Source organism: Accipiter gentilis, chromosome 7, assembly GCF_929443795.1.
Source record: "Accipiter gentilis chromosome 7, bAccGen1.1, whole genome shotgun sequence".
NCBI lineage: Eukaryota > Metazoa > Chordata > Aves > Accipitriformes > Accipitridae > Astur > Astur gentilis.
Genome location: NC_064886.1, coordinates 8,810,010 through 8,826,086, shown reverse-complemented (window position 1 = coordinate 8,826,086; position 16,077 = coordinate 8,810,010). Strand labels below are relative to the sequence as shown.

General features: G+C 45.0%; 1 protein-coding gene across 6 annotated transcripts in view; it reads right to left on the bottom strand.

The window, feature by feature from the left end:
• Window positions 1-16,077, bottom strand: part of PLEKHG4 (pleckstrin homology and RhoGEF domain containing G4) — a 91,917-nt gene that overhangs the window by 28,345 nt on the left and 47,495 nt on the right. For all 6 annotated transcript variants that reach the window (XM_049806007.1, XM_049806011.1, XM_049806013.1 and 3 more), the window contains exon 11: window positions 2,429-2,567. In XM_049806007.1, coding sequence (XP_049661964.1) covers window positions 2,429-2,567 — 139 coding nt within the window. The remainder of the gene's footprint in view (window positions 1-2,428; window positions 2,568-16,077) is intronic.

Genomic DNA, 16,077 nt, shown 5'->3' with positions numbered 1-16,077 from the left:
GAGCAAGGAACTGCTCTCACAATGCTGGTCATTTCATTACTGGAAAGAATGTGCATGTACACTTCTCCCGCCATCTTGGCATTTCAGTCTGAGCCTCCTGCTAGAAGTTTTTCCACTTCAGGTTACTGAATAATTGCAAAGCTCTGCTATTACTCACTTGCCTTAGGCATAAACAGGGCGAGTAGCTGCTTGGGCTCTGTTTCAGGTGAGCCACGGTCTAATGCGAGCTCTACAACCTGCAGGCTGGCCTGATATTCCTATTAGTGTTACCCCAAAGCGTGATAAGATCTCCCTGCTGCCAAACTTCCTACATCACTTCCCTCTTCTGACTAGCAGGACGTGAACTACATCAGTGTGAATGTACTGATGGATTCTCCCCATCTGCAATGTTTCACGGTTCTCTGGGACTCTCAGCTACCGGCTTCCTGAAGGCAGCTTGCCACAAAGCTGTGCAGTAACTGCAGGTTCCTCGATGGAGCCTAGCCACTGCCACAGTTATAAACCTATATCCACAAACACAGGTAGAAGACTAACAAGAGTGTCCTAAAAGCAAAGAAAACACAGGAGGCCAGACAGGGTAACACAGCATCTCCATCAACAGTGGGTTTTAAAAACAGGCTAGCAAACTTGTCTGCAATGCTTCAGGCATAGCTACACCTGGGGAAGGGACAGACTAACTGTTTTATAATGCCCATGCATCCTGTTTTCCTGTATCATCTAAATCCATATCCCAACTCAATCCCACAGTCAAGGGCAAACTCCTAGTCTTGTGGACTGAGAGGTGGCCTGTGCTCATGGAACAAGCCCATCAGCAAGAGGAGGAGATGGGGGTGGGTTCCCAGGTTGTGACCCATACTGCAGAGGGGCACACTGCTGCTGTCTAGAGCTTCTAGGCAGGCTTAAATGCAGGAGCAGCTGCTGCCACCATTGATGATCTGCAAGCAAAGCCATCCGGGAGCAGTCAGTTTTGCTCAATTCAATCAAAAAAGTTCAGCTTAAAGCAGGGACAGGTTGCAGAGCCTGCCTTTGTGCCTTTTTTCATTTCTGTTTGGTATTAGGAACCTGTGTGTTTAAGGGAGTCTTTACTAGGTTCTTGCATCACACTTCTTGTCCTGAACACATAGTGCATGGCGCCCGAGTGTCTACCTCCAAATGGGAAGTCATTAAAACTCTTGGATCCACCTCACCCTGTGAAAGCAACAGGTAGGCTACAGCCTCCTTTGCAAATCCAGTTGTCTCTAGAGGAGACAGGCCCAGAATCCTAGAAGGGCAATGGTAAAACTGGTCCTAGTACTGATCTTTAAGAATGCAGGTTCCTAAGGTGAGGTCCAAACAGTGCACAAGCCTTCACACACACAGGGTAATAAGTGATACATAAAACTTCTCATTGTTGACAAATTACAGCAAGGAAGACTATGCAACTCCATAATCTCGAGGTTGAACTCAGGATTAAGGATCTGCAACACTGAAATCTGGGATCTGCAACACTGAAAGAACTGATGAGATCTCGTAGGACGCTCAGACAGCCTGAGCTACTTTACAACATTTTAAGGTTCTCTACCTACACACCTACAGGTTTCAAAGGTCCTTCTGAAAGCCAGTGCCTGTTTGCTTCAGTTATCCCATGGCTGTAAAGAGTTTCAATGAGCACCACATGAAGGAAAGTTCAAGCTCCCACAGAAGTGCAGGGGTGGGGGGGGTTGAGCACAGCTCTTGGGCTAAGGACAAGAGGCTGTTCCCCTGCCTGGAGACTGTATATAGGGCTGCAGAGGCAAAAGGAGCATGCCTGGGGCTGCACCCAGAGGGGAAGGAGTGTGCCTGGGGCTTATCAGATAGCAGGGACCTGAGCACTAAACAGAGCACTAAACAGAGTGCACAGCAGGGATGGGCTGCTAGTGTGGGGTACGCAATGCATGGGTCATTCAGCAGCAGGATGTAGGCGAACCCTACAGGATGTACAGCCTAGAGGGGACACACAGACTCTTCATCAGCTTATTGCCATTGCTTTGCTGCTTCTCAAGGTGAACCATGAAGGATGGCTCCTGAACACTCTTCCTGACCAATGTGAAAAGACACCCCACTTCCAAGTGTGCTGCTTACCAATAGGCCATTACACTGTGGCCTTTAAGTATGTAAAAACATCACAGATGTTTATAGGGTTTGACTGATCCACACCTAGAGAGCAGCCAGAATACTTTTACCTAGCATCAGGAGATAGCAGGAAAAACAATGGCTTGGCCCTCAGCACATGTGGGGGTGGAGAGGGGGAAATCTATCATAAATTCTTATGTTCAGTTGTTCTTTTTAAGAGTCTACCGGCATCATTCTACACCTTCACACAAGAGATCAACAGGCCCAGTACCTGCTGCGGGACACACAGTCACAGGGTGGCAGCAGGCAGTCACTGGAACCAACAGACAGGCCTTACCTCCTTAAAACACTCTTCCACTTTTTCAAACTCCATCACCAGCTCCAGCTCCTGGATGCGTCTGTTTGACAGCATCACCAGTCGGTGAACACCCTCATCAACTCGATTATAAAGCACGCTGGCAGCATCAAGTGCGTCTCTGGAAGGGGACACAAGTCGGGTCAAGAGTTTTGCATTAGGTCCTTTCCGCAGCACTTCATGCAAACACGACCTGACCTGGCTAACAGCAGCGCTTCAGTCACCCTCCCTGTGGGACCCACAATGGCCATCTCCATATGGAGAATAGAAAGAGAATAATGCTGCTCCCTGCACATTCCCATGATTCACCACTCTGATCCCCATGCAGACAACCTGGCAAGAGGGACAAGAGCATCTCCTCCCAGCCAGGCTCCTTGCAAAATTTACTGTACTTGTCACACTTTCAGACAGGATACTCAGCTTTTCATAAATGCAGATTATTGTGTTAATGGGCTTTCAGAAAACAAAGGCTCAGGCAGTCTCAGCATCTAAACCCACCATTTGAATTTAATTTAAATAAGTAAATAAGCAATCACTAGAAAGAAAATCACTCCTAAATGACAACACCAATGTAAAGCACCTGATGCCCCACTCACTCTCAGGAATTTCTGCCAGCCAAACAAAAATGCAAAGCATGCAGCACCCCAGAGCCAAGAGGAATTTGATTTTACAAAGACAGAGCTCCCCGCCTTCCACAGGCAGCTGTGCTGACCAAAGCCCAACTGGCAACATCATGCAGCACTCTCCTGGCCAGCCTGGCCACAATTGAAGTTAACCTCCTCAGTGCACAGGCAGGGACAGAGAGATTCAAAGTGGAGCCCAGTGCCCTTGGATGCTGGAGCCAAGGACTGAACACACCCTTTAATGCTGGCACAATGACTAATGTTAGCAACCTCCTTTCAGATGCGTGCAGCACAGCTCCAGCACAGGTTCACGTTAATTATAGCCAGGATCCAGGATAGCATTCAAGAATATTCTTTCTTTGTGTCCCTAAACTTCTCATATTCCTTCTGCTTTTAGATTTCCCCTCCTTTTACAAGTATGGATTCAATGGACACCTACAACAAAATACTACAGCCTCCTTCAGCTGCGCTCTACACCGGCACGTTCAGCTGCCTGACCACCTCCTGTACTCACCCTAAACCAGCTTTCATTTTGCAATTGTCTTACAACCTTCTGGCTTACGAGAGCATGGCTTTTTTATCATATTATTAAAATTATCGAAAGCACTTGTGAAACAGGTAGCTAATAAAACTCTGAAAGCTTTGCTCATGGAAATTAATACAAACAATTCAGCGTACACATTTCTTTCTTTCTTGGGTTACAGGCAATCTTGAACCTATGAAATGCAACTGAATAGGAGCATTTAGTGGTAACCATCCTGTAGTTTTTAGATAGTACTTAACTGACATGAGGGTAGTGCAACAGGTCTGGACAACTAGCTCTGCATAGCAGAAATCCACAGGATTTTTCCATTCAGAATTCCACCCCATGTGCAACAGCCAACTTCTCAAACCCCAGGCTCTCAGATGCTTTTGTTTTTCCTCTTCAAAATGCCATTAGACTGAATGAATTTCTTCAAAGTGCAGCCAAAAAAACCCTGAATTGTTTCTGGACTAAGATCAGTGCTACTGCAGTGCAGAGCAGACAGGTTCTCTACAGAGAATCTCAAGCTTCAATGGAAAGATCTAAGCTGTAACACTGCTCCCGCATTTCCCGAAACCACCATAAACAAACAGCGATGATATGAGCCTTCTGTTTTGTAATCCTTTCCTGGGGATGGACCCAGATCCAACCCAGGAGACTCACAGCAGCAGAGCCATAACCACTGTTCAAGCTGAGCTCTGGAAAGTATGTTCACAAAGCAGGTTGTGAAGGCCAGTTCCCATCAGCAGCAGTGACACAGCTAGGACAGCTAATGAGAAACAGTTTGGAAGATCACTGGAAGTGATATTCAGCAACAACATTAATGTCATTAGGTTTTGTGCAGCAGAGCGTTATCTGTGAGGTCCTAGTTTCTGTAATAAGGCTCCAGCACAATACAATACTGATGGCCAGACAGGCAGACACCCTTCGGTCTTACTCCCACAGGCCTGAAGTCCCTGCTGGCATGAATGCTCTCATCCACTCAGGAAAGCACACCAATACACCAAATGCTCTTCCTCCCACAGGTACAGACAAGCAAGCACCTGTAACTTCAGACATTACAGGCTGTTATATGTAAACATTTGCAATTATCCTCTTGCAAGGCAAAATATTTTTCCAACCTTTCTCTGAGCTTCCATGGAAATCACTTTGGTGTTGATGCTACTTCTTTGATGGCACTCATCAACAAGCTAGATTGACCTGCTCTACCTTTCCATAATGGGAGTCCTTATGTCCACCCAAGCCCATGAGAAAGAAAGCATGCATGGTTTTGACACTTAACAAGATATCACAAGATGGTAACCTTATGGCATAGCAACTGGAAACAAGAGTTCCAGCTTTTGCACTGTCTGACCTAGCACAGAGTGGGGTCCAACATAGGGGAAGGGAACCAGAGAGTCCCACTGCTTTCCATACCTGATGGAGGAAACAGGACTCCAGTTATCTCAAATTTGAGCAGTTTTCCTTGACAGGAGTCAGTCACAACCTGGGCTGCAAGGCTCTAAATACTACAGATTCCCACACAGCAGACAGCACATTTCCCAGAGTCACAAAACATAGGCTTTCCTGAAGACAACAATGCAACTATGGGAAAAATCACCCTCAAGGTAGAGGGATAGGTAGCGATTACAAAACAAACATGTGTTAAGTATTTTTTTTTATAAACAGAAATTGCAAGCTCACTGTGTGAAGAGATAAATTCGCCTTGCCATCACAGACAAGACCAGTCTCTTGAAGCACACTTGAGATCAGTATTGGCCTTATGACTAACAAACCACGCCAGGGAAAGTGAGGGTCAAAAATCCAGCAATAAAATACTACTTCTGGCCCACACACCAAGCCCCGAGGAGCCTAATTCAGAAGAAAAGAGGCTCGGGCAAACTGCTTGCTGCTGCGCTGAAAGACTGAAAAAATATTCACCCCAAACACTGCTCTTCTGGCCCCACACATATTCCTTCCAGAGAAGGAATTATCCCAGATTATTGGCAATACTAGAAAAATAGAGCGCCAGACTCTGAAGATCTCAGTGAGACCAAGCCTTCCTTGCATTTGCAGAAAGTGGTAGGGAAGAACCAAGCTAGGGCCTCCAGTTTTGAAGTGAGCACTCAGCCCTCTGAGGCATCCAATGCAATCCATGTCCTGGCAAAAAATGTGACAGCTACACACATCTACACATAATCAGTCATATTCCCTCTATCTCAGCTGATTCAATGGTACTAAAAGTGACACCTGTTACTGAAAACACACATGGAAAAACCTTTGCTTTACTGATCCACAGGCATCTCAAACTTTGTGTTGTGGTTTAACCCCAGCCAGCAACTAAGCACCACGCAGCTGCTCACTCACTCCCCCCTCACCCAGTGGGATGGGGGAGAAAGTTGGGAAAAGAAGTAAAACTCATGGGTTGAGATAAGAACGGTTTAATAGAACAAAAAAGAGGAAACTAATAATAATAACAACAACACTAATAAAATGACAACAGCAATAATAAAAGGATTGGAATGTACAAATGATGTGCAGTGCTATTACTCACAACCTGCCGATCGACACCCAGCTAGTCCTTAAGCCACGATCCCCCACCCCCATTCCCCCCAGTTTGTACACTAGATGTGGCATCACGCGGTATGGAATACCCTGTTGGCCAGTTTGGGTCAGCTGCCCTGGCTGTGTCCTGTGCCAACTTCTTGTGCCCCTCCAGCTTTCTTGCTGGCTGGGCATGAGAAGCTGAAAAATCCCTGACTTTAGTCTAAACACTACTTAGCAACAACTGAAAACATCAGTGTTATCAACATTCTTTGCATACTGAACTCAAAACATAGTACCAGCTACTAGGAAGACAATTAACTCTATCCCAGCTGAAACCAGGACACTTAGCTAGAGTCAGTCTAGGATGCATTTGGGAGTTTATACTATAAGCAGGGACTGGACAGAGAATTCATTTCAGGTAAGAGGGCTGGAAATTAGCTTTTGTTTTTATCTCTAAGTTGGGTTGTTTAGGTATATATCATTATCTAAAATCCCCTACTCTTGTCATTTAAGTAATTTTGTTTTCTGTGAATGCTTGTAGCAGGCTATTGATACAATTATACAAGTATCACAATTACCTGACACCCCAAGGCTGCCCCTTCCCCTGGTCCTGCCAATGGTTTGCTGAGTGACTGCACACAAGCCACCCAGGGGGGGGGAAAAAAAAAAAAAAAAAAAAAAAAAAAAAGTTTCCAAACAGCTCCTCCAGGCTCAGAGTCCCAGACAGACTTCAGGTGTGGCCTTACACCATCCCCCCTCCTCCTTCTCCACCAAGTTCCTCCAGCATCCCAGCACCTCAGTCCTTTGTTTCAAGGCCCAGCCATGCTGTTTTCACACGTTCTGCCTCGCTTGGCAGGCATTCATTAAAACCTCAACATCTAGTTGTTGGTCTTCGTTGCATCTCCAAGGTAACTCCATTCATATGTTGTCAGCTCCTGACAGTTCACTTTTACCAGCCTGACAGGCTCTCTGACTAACATCCATCTTTTACTTATTTACACAGAGGAAAATATAACCCTTTCCACCCTTAAGTATAAAGTAGGTAGGCAAACTGAGCCAAACAAAGAAATCACTCTCAGTCCATGGGAAAGTTTGTTTTTTCGATTCACTTGGGCACTTCCAATGCTCACAGAAAGTATACATTGGGCATTATGTGTGTTATCCCAGGTCTCCATACATGTTTACCTATCTACACACGCCCACCCATTTGCTGATTCATATCTTAAAAACTTCTTCCTAAATCATTTCTAGTATACTAGTAAACTCAATGATATCCTGCAACAGGTATTTTCATGGGAAAATGATACCTTGCATAAACACCTATTTCTTTTTCAGAGTCAGACTCAGAAGGTTTTCATTCCTGTCCTTCATTGCTTTCAAGACAGCCTGGAGTAAACAAAGCAAATATTGTAAATTTGGTTGAAGAAGAAAAAGTTACTTCCATCCTGCCATACAAAAGGAAACACCTGGTTGTTAAGGTCCTTAAAGATATTTTAATAGAGGCCTGTGCAACTCTGACAAAGAAAAGCAGAGAGTTGTTTGAAGTCAGTGGAAAGTCTCATCTAAGCTTAGATTTGTTTGGATGCATTGAAATTTCCCTGCACACGTGAGTGTGGTAATAAGAGTCTTTCACTACATTCTTCCACAGTCAAATCATTCAAAGTAATTTTGCAATAGTGCAGAGTCAATATAATTTATAGCAAAAAGGAGTAGCTTGATGTCAGTTTATGTTTCCCCAAATCCTATTTTCATTGGGCAATTATCCTTTCAGTGGAAAAGGTTCCAAATGTCTTCAGTTTTCTGGAGAAGTGCCAAGCAGTTGTATAATGGTGGGGTAATTTTAAACCTATAATTTAGAAAGACCATTTCTGTCTGAATCCATCCTTCAAAAAAAGCTAGCCTTGGAGAGTTACACTTTAGATTTCAAAGCAAAATACCTGATTTGTTTTTGAAAATAAATGGCCACAGAAGAGGCATCCAGCAGGCTTGCAAAAGCACGTGCTGCATAAGCCATACCTGCTGATGCCAGCAAGATGTAAACAGAAGAGCACAGGGAGGGAAGCAGCAGAACCATTACTATTCTGCAACTTACTGTCTGCCCCTTGAAAAACTGCTCTAGCTAACTGCAAGAGGAACAGCTAAAGTGAAGGCTAAAACCAGAGCTCATCCTCTGACTAACCTGGGTCAATTTTAAAATGGCAAAAATTTGTGGATGGAAGGAACATGACACACACTGCCTTTCATTAGTATATTTGATGTTTTTTAGGCAAGTATATTGCGGCTAACTTGTCCTGGAAAAATCAGATATCCCCAATCATTCTGTAATTTAGAAGAAACACAGTCAGATGTTACAACATTAATCTCATCTAGTCTTCCACTCCTGGTGCTGAACTTCCCTTGTGAATGTCTCTACAGGTTTTGGCAGAAAAAGGAATAGGATCTGGCAACTAGGAGATATAAAGGATGGCTTATTCCAAGGACATTACCCAGATCATTTGTGCTGATGCCTTGGCTACAAATCATTTACACATCCTGAGCAATGCTTCAGGAAGAAATCCTTCCAGCTTTGCAGGGAAAGTCCTGTGTGCCTGAGGGCTGTTTTGCAGGAAGAGAAATGCATTAGAGCCACTCTCAATGCATTTTGGTAGCAACCTACATGACAGCCATATTTCTAATGATTCCATAAAAGGAGGTCAACCTCAAATGCACACTCCTGCTCTTTAAGCTGAAAACTGCACATGCAGCTGAGGTTAAAATTCACACTGGCCATGGTGAAGCTAACACAGATACTGCTAAGTAAACTGTAATTATTCTCTGCAGCACACAAACAGTCATGGTGGTTTTAATTACCTAATAAAAGTATTTGAGGGACTGGGTACAGTTTTTAGAACCCTGAAGTGTCCTTAGAAAGGCACAGAGGTCAAACACCAAGTTTGGGGTTGCCTGTGGGATTCCTGGCATTCATGATGGGAACAGTGGATCTAGCCGAGACCACAAACCTGACTGAATCCCTCCTCACTGGGTTACCTGACAAGCACATGCACTGGGAACAACCCATCCAATTAATACAACACACCACAGACCATAATTGCTGGGAGAATTCTATTCTAAGCACAGTTCATTTAAACATATTTTTAAACAGAGATGTACTCTGAAGTCCTTTTAAAAGCAAAGGGATTGATGCGTACAGTTAAACAAGTGTCCAAGAGCAGTCCCAAGCTGCGACCTTTGATTCTTTCCCCAGCCTGGCTTGCATTCAGTTACAATAAAACTTGTGTTCAGTCCCTGGTTGATTTTAAATCCCAGTAAGATCCATAAAACAGACTGGAAAAAAAACATTATATGAAATCCCAGACCAAGAAGTAGCCTACTTATGGGGAAAGCTCACCCCGCAGTGGAGCCTGAGATAGGACGTGGAAACACCATTCTGGGAACACCAAGCATCAAGCTGTAGTTTTCTCCCAGACATAAAAAGCTCCTGCCTCCAAACCTTGTCCCATGCACATTAACCTATTTATGTTTGTATTTGTTATCTAGGTCAACTGCACTAGTCTAACAGCTGTGTTCCTGGAGTTAGGACCACCAGAGTTTCAAGATGCCCTGCTCAAATATATACCTGCTGTTGTTTAAAGTCACACACCTATTTCCCTGATACATACTACTTTTGCACACTCACAGTGTTTATGATACACACAATAGCAGTGACTGTGCTATTAACTACCGCAGAAACATCTACCCCAACTCAGCCATATAAAAAACTGCTTGTGGGATGGTCTGGGGTGAGCCAGGAACTTTAGGCAGTTCAGCCTACTTCCAATACTGGAAACTTTTTGCAACTTTTTCCGTAATATTTTTAAACAGATAAAACACACAGTGTGTCATTAATTACCTAATGCCCTGTTGGCATGACAAACATTGCAAACAAGAACAAGCAAACCCAGAGTCCTCTGGGTAAATTCCCACTGAATCCAGGAAGATTTAGGACATAAGCAGAAAATAAACAGCAGAAAGGGAGCTGAGGGGGATCATCTCATGAAAAGCCTAAAAGAACAACAAAAACTTACCTAGACAGAACTCTGTAATCTTTTACCTCTCTGCAAATGCCACAACTGGCTCCACACAGCACTTCATACACTCAGAACACCAACGGCTCCACTCTCCTTTATGTGCAGAGCAATGAGGTTTGTTTAATGCGAGCGTAAGTGCTTTTTACCAGCCTAAAACCACCACGCAAACAGAGGGAACAGGTTAGACTGTAACGAAAATGAAATGAATACCAAGCAGCACCGTATATGTTTGGATAGAAATGTCGCCATGCGCTCCTCCCTCCACCTGACACAAACAAGTAAGACCATGGAAGAGCACTGCCACCCACTGCTACAGGCCAAAGGTTTAGTGTTTGTCAGCATCTTCTGCGTCGCCAGCAACAGCACAGAGGCATCTCTGCCAATCTTTGAGGCCAGGATTTAAGCGTGTATTTTCATCTCACTTTAAGGTATACTGAGAGCTTGTCCTAACCAACAGATGAGGTTTTTAGGATTAAGTCCACAGGAGAAACATGCAAAGGATGGTAGGTGCCTCTTGCAGACCATGTCAGGAATGTGCGCTATGGCAAGCGGTAGCATGAGAGGTTCCCAAAGCTCCCAGAGAAGCAGGAAGATGAGCAAGCACTAGTTAAAGCAAACCAGGAAAGCAGCATCAATGAGAGGGACGCAAGCACTGCCCTCTTTTGAATCAGGTACAGAGTAGTGACCATCAAACTGGCCACAGCATGGACAGAAACAAACTCATCTCTAAAGCAGAAAGGGGATGGTAGAAGACAATAATAATTCCAGGAAGGATATCCCAGTGTAGGTCGCCTGGCCATGATCACCAGCATATGGCAGCAGCTGTCAGCTTGCAGGTGCACACCTTCTACCTTCCAAATCAAGAATACCAGCCATCCCAGTCTCCCCAGACTGGGACTTACACACCAGACACCTGTGTCCCCTCTACCCTTGCCCCCAACTTGTCCCACATTTTGGATGATCAGCTTAGTCTCTCTGCCTCTAACCCAGACAGACAGATCCTGTGCAGTCCCTTGGCAAGGCCCTCCTGGAACCCCTGAGAGCCTGTACATTATCCAAGTTTACTTCCGCTGAAAGGAGCTCATACACCACTTTGCAGTGTGGCATGTGCCTGCCTTGGAGCATCCCAGGAGTTGCTACTAACAGGAGTCTTGCTAAAGACCCACAAACACAAGCTCCTATGACGCCACACAGCTATAACCCACTGCATCATTAACTGGCCACAGCTTCAAGCAGACCTAGTGCCTCAATACTATGTGTGGAAGCCAGGCACAAGAACTGTAGAGGCTGTTAGCCATAAGATCACCCTCTTTGTTGCTGTAATTGAGCCAGGTCCAGCAGCAGGAACCCAGCAGCTGCTGCTCAGGAAGTCTGCTCCACACTGCCCATTACCTCCACTCAGCTTGGGTCCCCACCCAGGGCTTCCAACCAGATCACCAAGCCACACTAAAAATACCCAGCTCACAAAACCAGCTCTTGGCTGTAGCCACTCCACCCTCAAAATACAGAGACTAACTATACTGCCTTCTGCAAACAAAAGGAGAATTCAGTCCTCCATCTATTTATAAGCTGCTTATTCACAGCTTGCAAGCACAAATTCTTTTTAGATGAGGAGCTTGGGGGAAGAGATTATGCTTTTTCTGGTTCCATGTTACACAAAGCCCAGCACCCGACCTGGTCATTCCTTTACCGTCTGAGGTTTTTCTCTTTCTTTCAGCTCTCGCATCTAGTCTTGTGGCTATCTTGCCCACCAACATGCAGAGCATGATGCAATCCCACTCCCGTGCCACACTGAGAATGCCAGTTTGCTGGTAAAGCCAGGCATGTGCCAGGTGTATTCTGGCCCGACTAGTATAAAGGCATTTTTATATTGATATAAAATGTTTATATCTTCCTTACTCCACTTCTGACTCATAGCATATCTAGAGGACGAAAGGCATCACTGGACACCTTGTCTAGGCAAGCGTTCCCAGCTCTTGGCTATGCTGGAAGAACAGCAATAATGAGAACAGTGGTGGAAAATGTCTGGCTAAAGACCAGGTTAAAAGTCTCCCTGTCTTGCTGCCCAGCCCTATGGCAACTGCCTCACTTCAGTAAGAGCTCCCAGTGCTGCTTGCCTGGCTTCTGGCAGCTTCTCTGACACTTCCATCATAAGCCTAGAGAAGTCTTCAAAATCCACCACAAAATAAGCAATGCATTAGTCCACCTTCCACAACTGGCTTAGTGAGTTGCCTGCAAGCCACAGGTTGGTTGATCAGTACACTAGACATTCGGAAGCCAGTAGATATCTAGAAGCCTGCTAGCCAACTCTATGTACCTTATTAAAAAGACTGTGTTTATTAAAAATTTCCTGTCCAAAAGTGCAGAAGCAAGTATTAATAGCATTAAAGTGATGGATGTCTCTGTGGCATTTGTCCACACTTACCAACAGGAACTTCAGCTCAGCTAACAGCTCTGCATTTCAATCCCCAGAAAGACTGGGACAGCATAACCTGGAAGCTTTCAGCTAACAGACCTGGAGAAGCACTGAGCAGATGTGCTGGTTTTAAAGCCAGCCAGCTCCACCACCAACGAATAAGTGACAATGTAGCCTTCTGCAGTCCACCTGCACCTCTGGGTGGCCAGCCTGTGCTGAAGCTATCATTACAGCACTTAAAGAGGTGCCACAAAGATACTGGCTCATCAGTACCACACCCACGCCAACTCTAGGCCAAATTCAGCCTGGTCTTCCTGGAGGTGGGAGAGCAGTGTGGGACCAGCTAAGCACACCTCATCCCCTTGGCCAACCCCTTGTGATGGTCTGCCTGCAAGATGCATATTCTGGTAACAGAGTTCCTCCTTTCTAAGCCAGGAAAAGGCTGAGATTCAGAAAGACTGCTTGAAGAAGTCCTTCCCTTTGTGGTTAAGTGGCTGGATGGGCAAGGCTATCTTTTACAGCAATACTTGGTGGAGAAAGGAGTACGGAGACTTTTGATCAGCTCACATTGGGAACAGAGAGCAAGTAGAGTTACCGGTCAAAGCCACTGCTGTGATGCTACAGCATCTCTCAGGATGGCACCATCCAGGAAGGATTCCTGGAGGCTCTTAAAGCATCTAGCAGAAGCAAACAGAAGTACCACAATGTGTCTCTCCTTGCACGACCACATCTCTGATGGGATGAGTTCAATTCCCACAGGAAAGGAGCTGTATCACTGGCTTAGCAAACCCTCGCAAAGCCCACTGCTCTGTGTCATGAAACACTCAAAGGGCATCTCGGCTCTCCAGGAGGGCAGAGCAGGGAAACATGCCAAAACCAACCACAAGGGAAGAGCTTCATTACTAAAGAAAGACTAAAGCAAATCTTGTTTGCTATGTGCTCCGGAAAGGTATTTGGCAGATAACATCTGACTGCACAGAGCACAAGCCTGCTTCCTTGCCTGTTTTAGCATACTACCTCTAACCTGCAGTCAAGCGTTTTCAGACAGGTTTGTCCATCTCTGTTCTTACCACCCCCTGGTATTCTTTTTGCCACGTGAAGCCACAAACTAGCAAGAAAGCAAGCCATGAGAGTTGGCAAAACATGTCCTCTGCAGAGAAGCAAGTCAATCTCTTGCTTATTTAATCCTAACGTGATGGTGCAGCTGGGCTTGTCCTCTTTGTGTCTCTTAAGAAAAATCACATTTTTTACCTTTAGCTCTGCACTTCAGGTTGGCATATTTTAACTAACTGGAGCTAAGAGTCCAGAAAACTCATGCTCTTACAATTTTTGCCTCTATCTATGTGCAATTCTTGCACATTTTGACAGTTACCTGTTCACAGCTGGCTCAACTTCTGACAAAGAAGTCTTCCGCAGTTGGGCCTGTCTGCTTGATCAGGCTTTTGCACCACAAAAAGAGAAGAAAAAACTAAAACAATGGGACGTGACTAACACAAGAGCCAAAAGGTGACTCAGAAGGGTAAAGCGACTTGACTTGCTTTTGTAAACAAATCAATTTCAAGTATTGGGGGAGTGGGTGTGGAATTAAAGACTGTTAAGCATTGATCAAGATTTTACAATTCAAAGTTCAGAAAAGCAGTACAACAGAACCTGGTGAGTGCACAGACACAACCAGTCCTGTGCCATTTTCACATGTCACCAGTCAAAAATCTAGTATTAGACCCACACACATCAATAGCCACTCCACACTAGCTTAGTAGGCCAACTACAATATTTTGTCCCTACCTTGTTTTGATCCTATCTGTTAAAGAAGTCTTTGGAAATCATAACCATAGGAGCCTTTAAGGGGTTAGCAGAGCTCAGAACCTTTAATATCTGCACACCAGTTTGGAGAGAGGGAGCAAGTGCAGAGCCATGGAGGATCTAAAACCAACAGTGCCTTACACAGAGCTCTCTGGCCAAGTGATAGAGCTTTTCCCCCTGTTTAAAAGGATCCTGGAACAAGGAAGAGTGGACTTCTTTAGTCCTCTGCCTCAAGTCAAGCATTTCCTCAATTAAAATACTGCATGGATTTTCGTTTCTGCAACTACTCCACAGGCTAGAAGAGGACTAACTTTCTCCCATTATATTTATTCATTTACACTCCTCAGGCTGGAGAGGGCCACATATTTGACCTGTTAGCATACACTCTCCATTCATACCGGCAGGCAATGAATATAACCTGAATTAAACAGAGAACATGCTACACAGCCTCAGCATGTGCCCAAATGCTGTGCAATCAAAGAATTATGTGTGTATCCCCTGCCCCTGCCCTTGCTAAAGTAATCAAAGCAGTAAATTATCCTTAGGGGCTCTCTCAGATCAGGTTTCAAAGTTGATCATTTCCCTGCACAAGAACACAGGCTTAGCTTAAAACCAAAACAAAACATAAAAAGCATGCACATTCTCCCCATTCTCCTAAGACTCTAAAGTTGCTGTGTGTTGCTTAAAATAAAATTAAAAAAACATACCACAACAACCCGCATTATCTGTGCTTCTCACATCGTGTCAGAATGAAAAGGCTTTAGTGCACTAATTCTACCCAAAATTGCATCAAGGGTACTTCACCAGTCCAGAAAGAAAATTGTGTCTGCATGGCCTGCCAGAGCTGCTGACAGGAGTCACAGAGAGGAGGGAAAAAAAAAACGGTTACGCAGCCTGTCCTCACACTACACTCTCACTCAGCACCGAAATGCCGACCCCTGTCTCCCCATGATGGGTAGCAACTTGCACTGTCATCCACTTGCTGAATTTTCAAAGAGAAACATTGGTCTTTTCCCACTGTTTGGGTGACATACCCTTCAAGTTATTTTGTTATCTTCTCTCCATTCCCTCCCTTAAAACCTCCCAGCTCGAAATGGCAACAGAGAGTTTAACCAGAGCAAGGCTGCAGATGCACAGAGCCATTACACGCCACTCTGCCGTCTGCTACGCCCTTGTCTGCACCCACATGCCAGCATTTATCTCACACTCTGGAATCTCCAGGGTGCAAGGGCTGCCTTTCTACTTTGTTGTTTGCACAACACATAGCACAGAGGCCTTCACACACTGATAGGCTTCAGGTACTTTAACAGTACAAACAGGAGTTGTGCAATGCCCTGGGGGTTTCAAACAGCTTGTCTCTCTGTCCCTGCTTCTCATACCAATTCCGCAAATGGGCAGTGAATATTTATTTGTGCAAACCGTACCAATGTGCGAGGAGATCAGAGCTTGCTTCAGCCAGAAAGCACTCCTTGCAGTTAAGGTCCTTGGAAATCCCCTTGCAGAAGGAGTGCCTTGGTAAATCACACAGCTGTAATACCATTCATCACTGGCATGATCAATTAAGGCTTGTGTTTTAGAGGTGCACAAAATATCCAGCCCTCTCCCCACTACAGAAGATGAGTCTGATTTGGCTTGGAAAAGGAATTTTACCCTTCTAAGTGAATCCTCCCAGA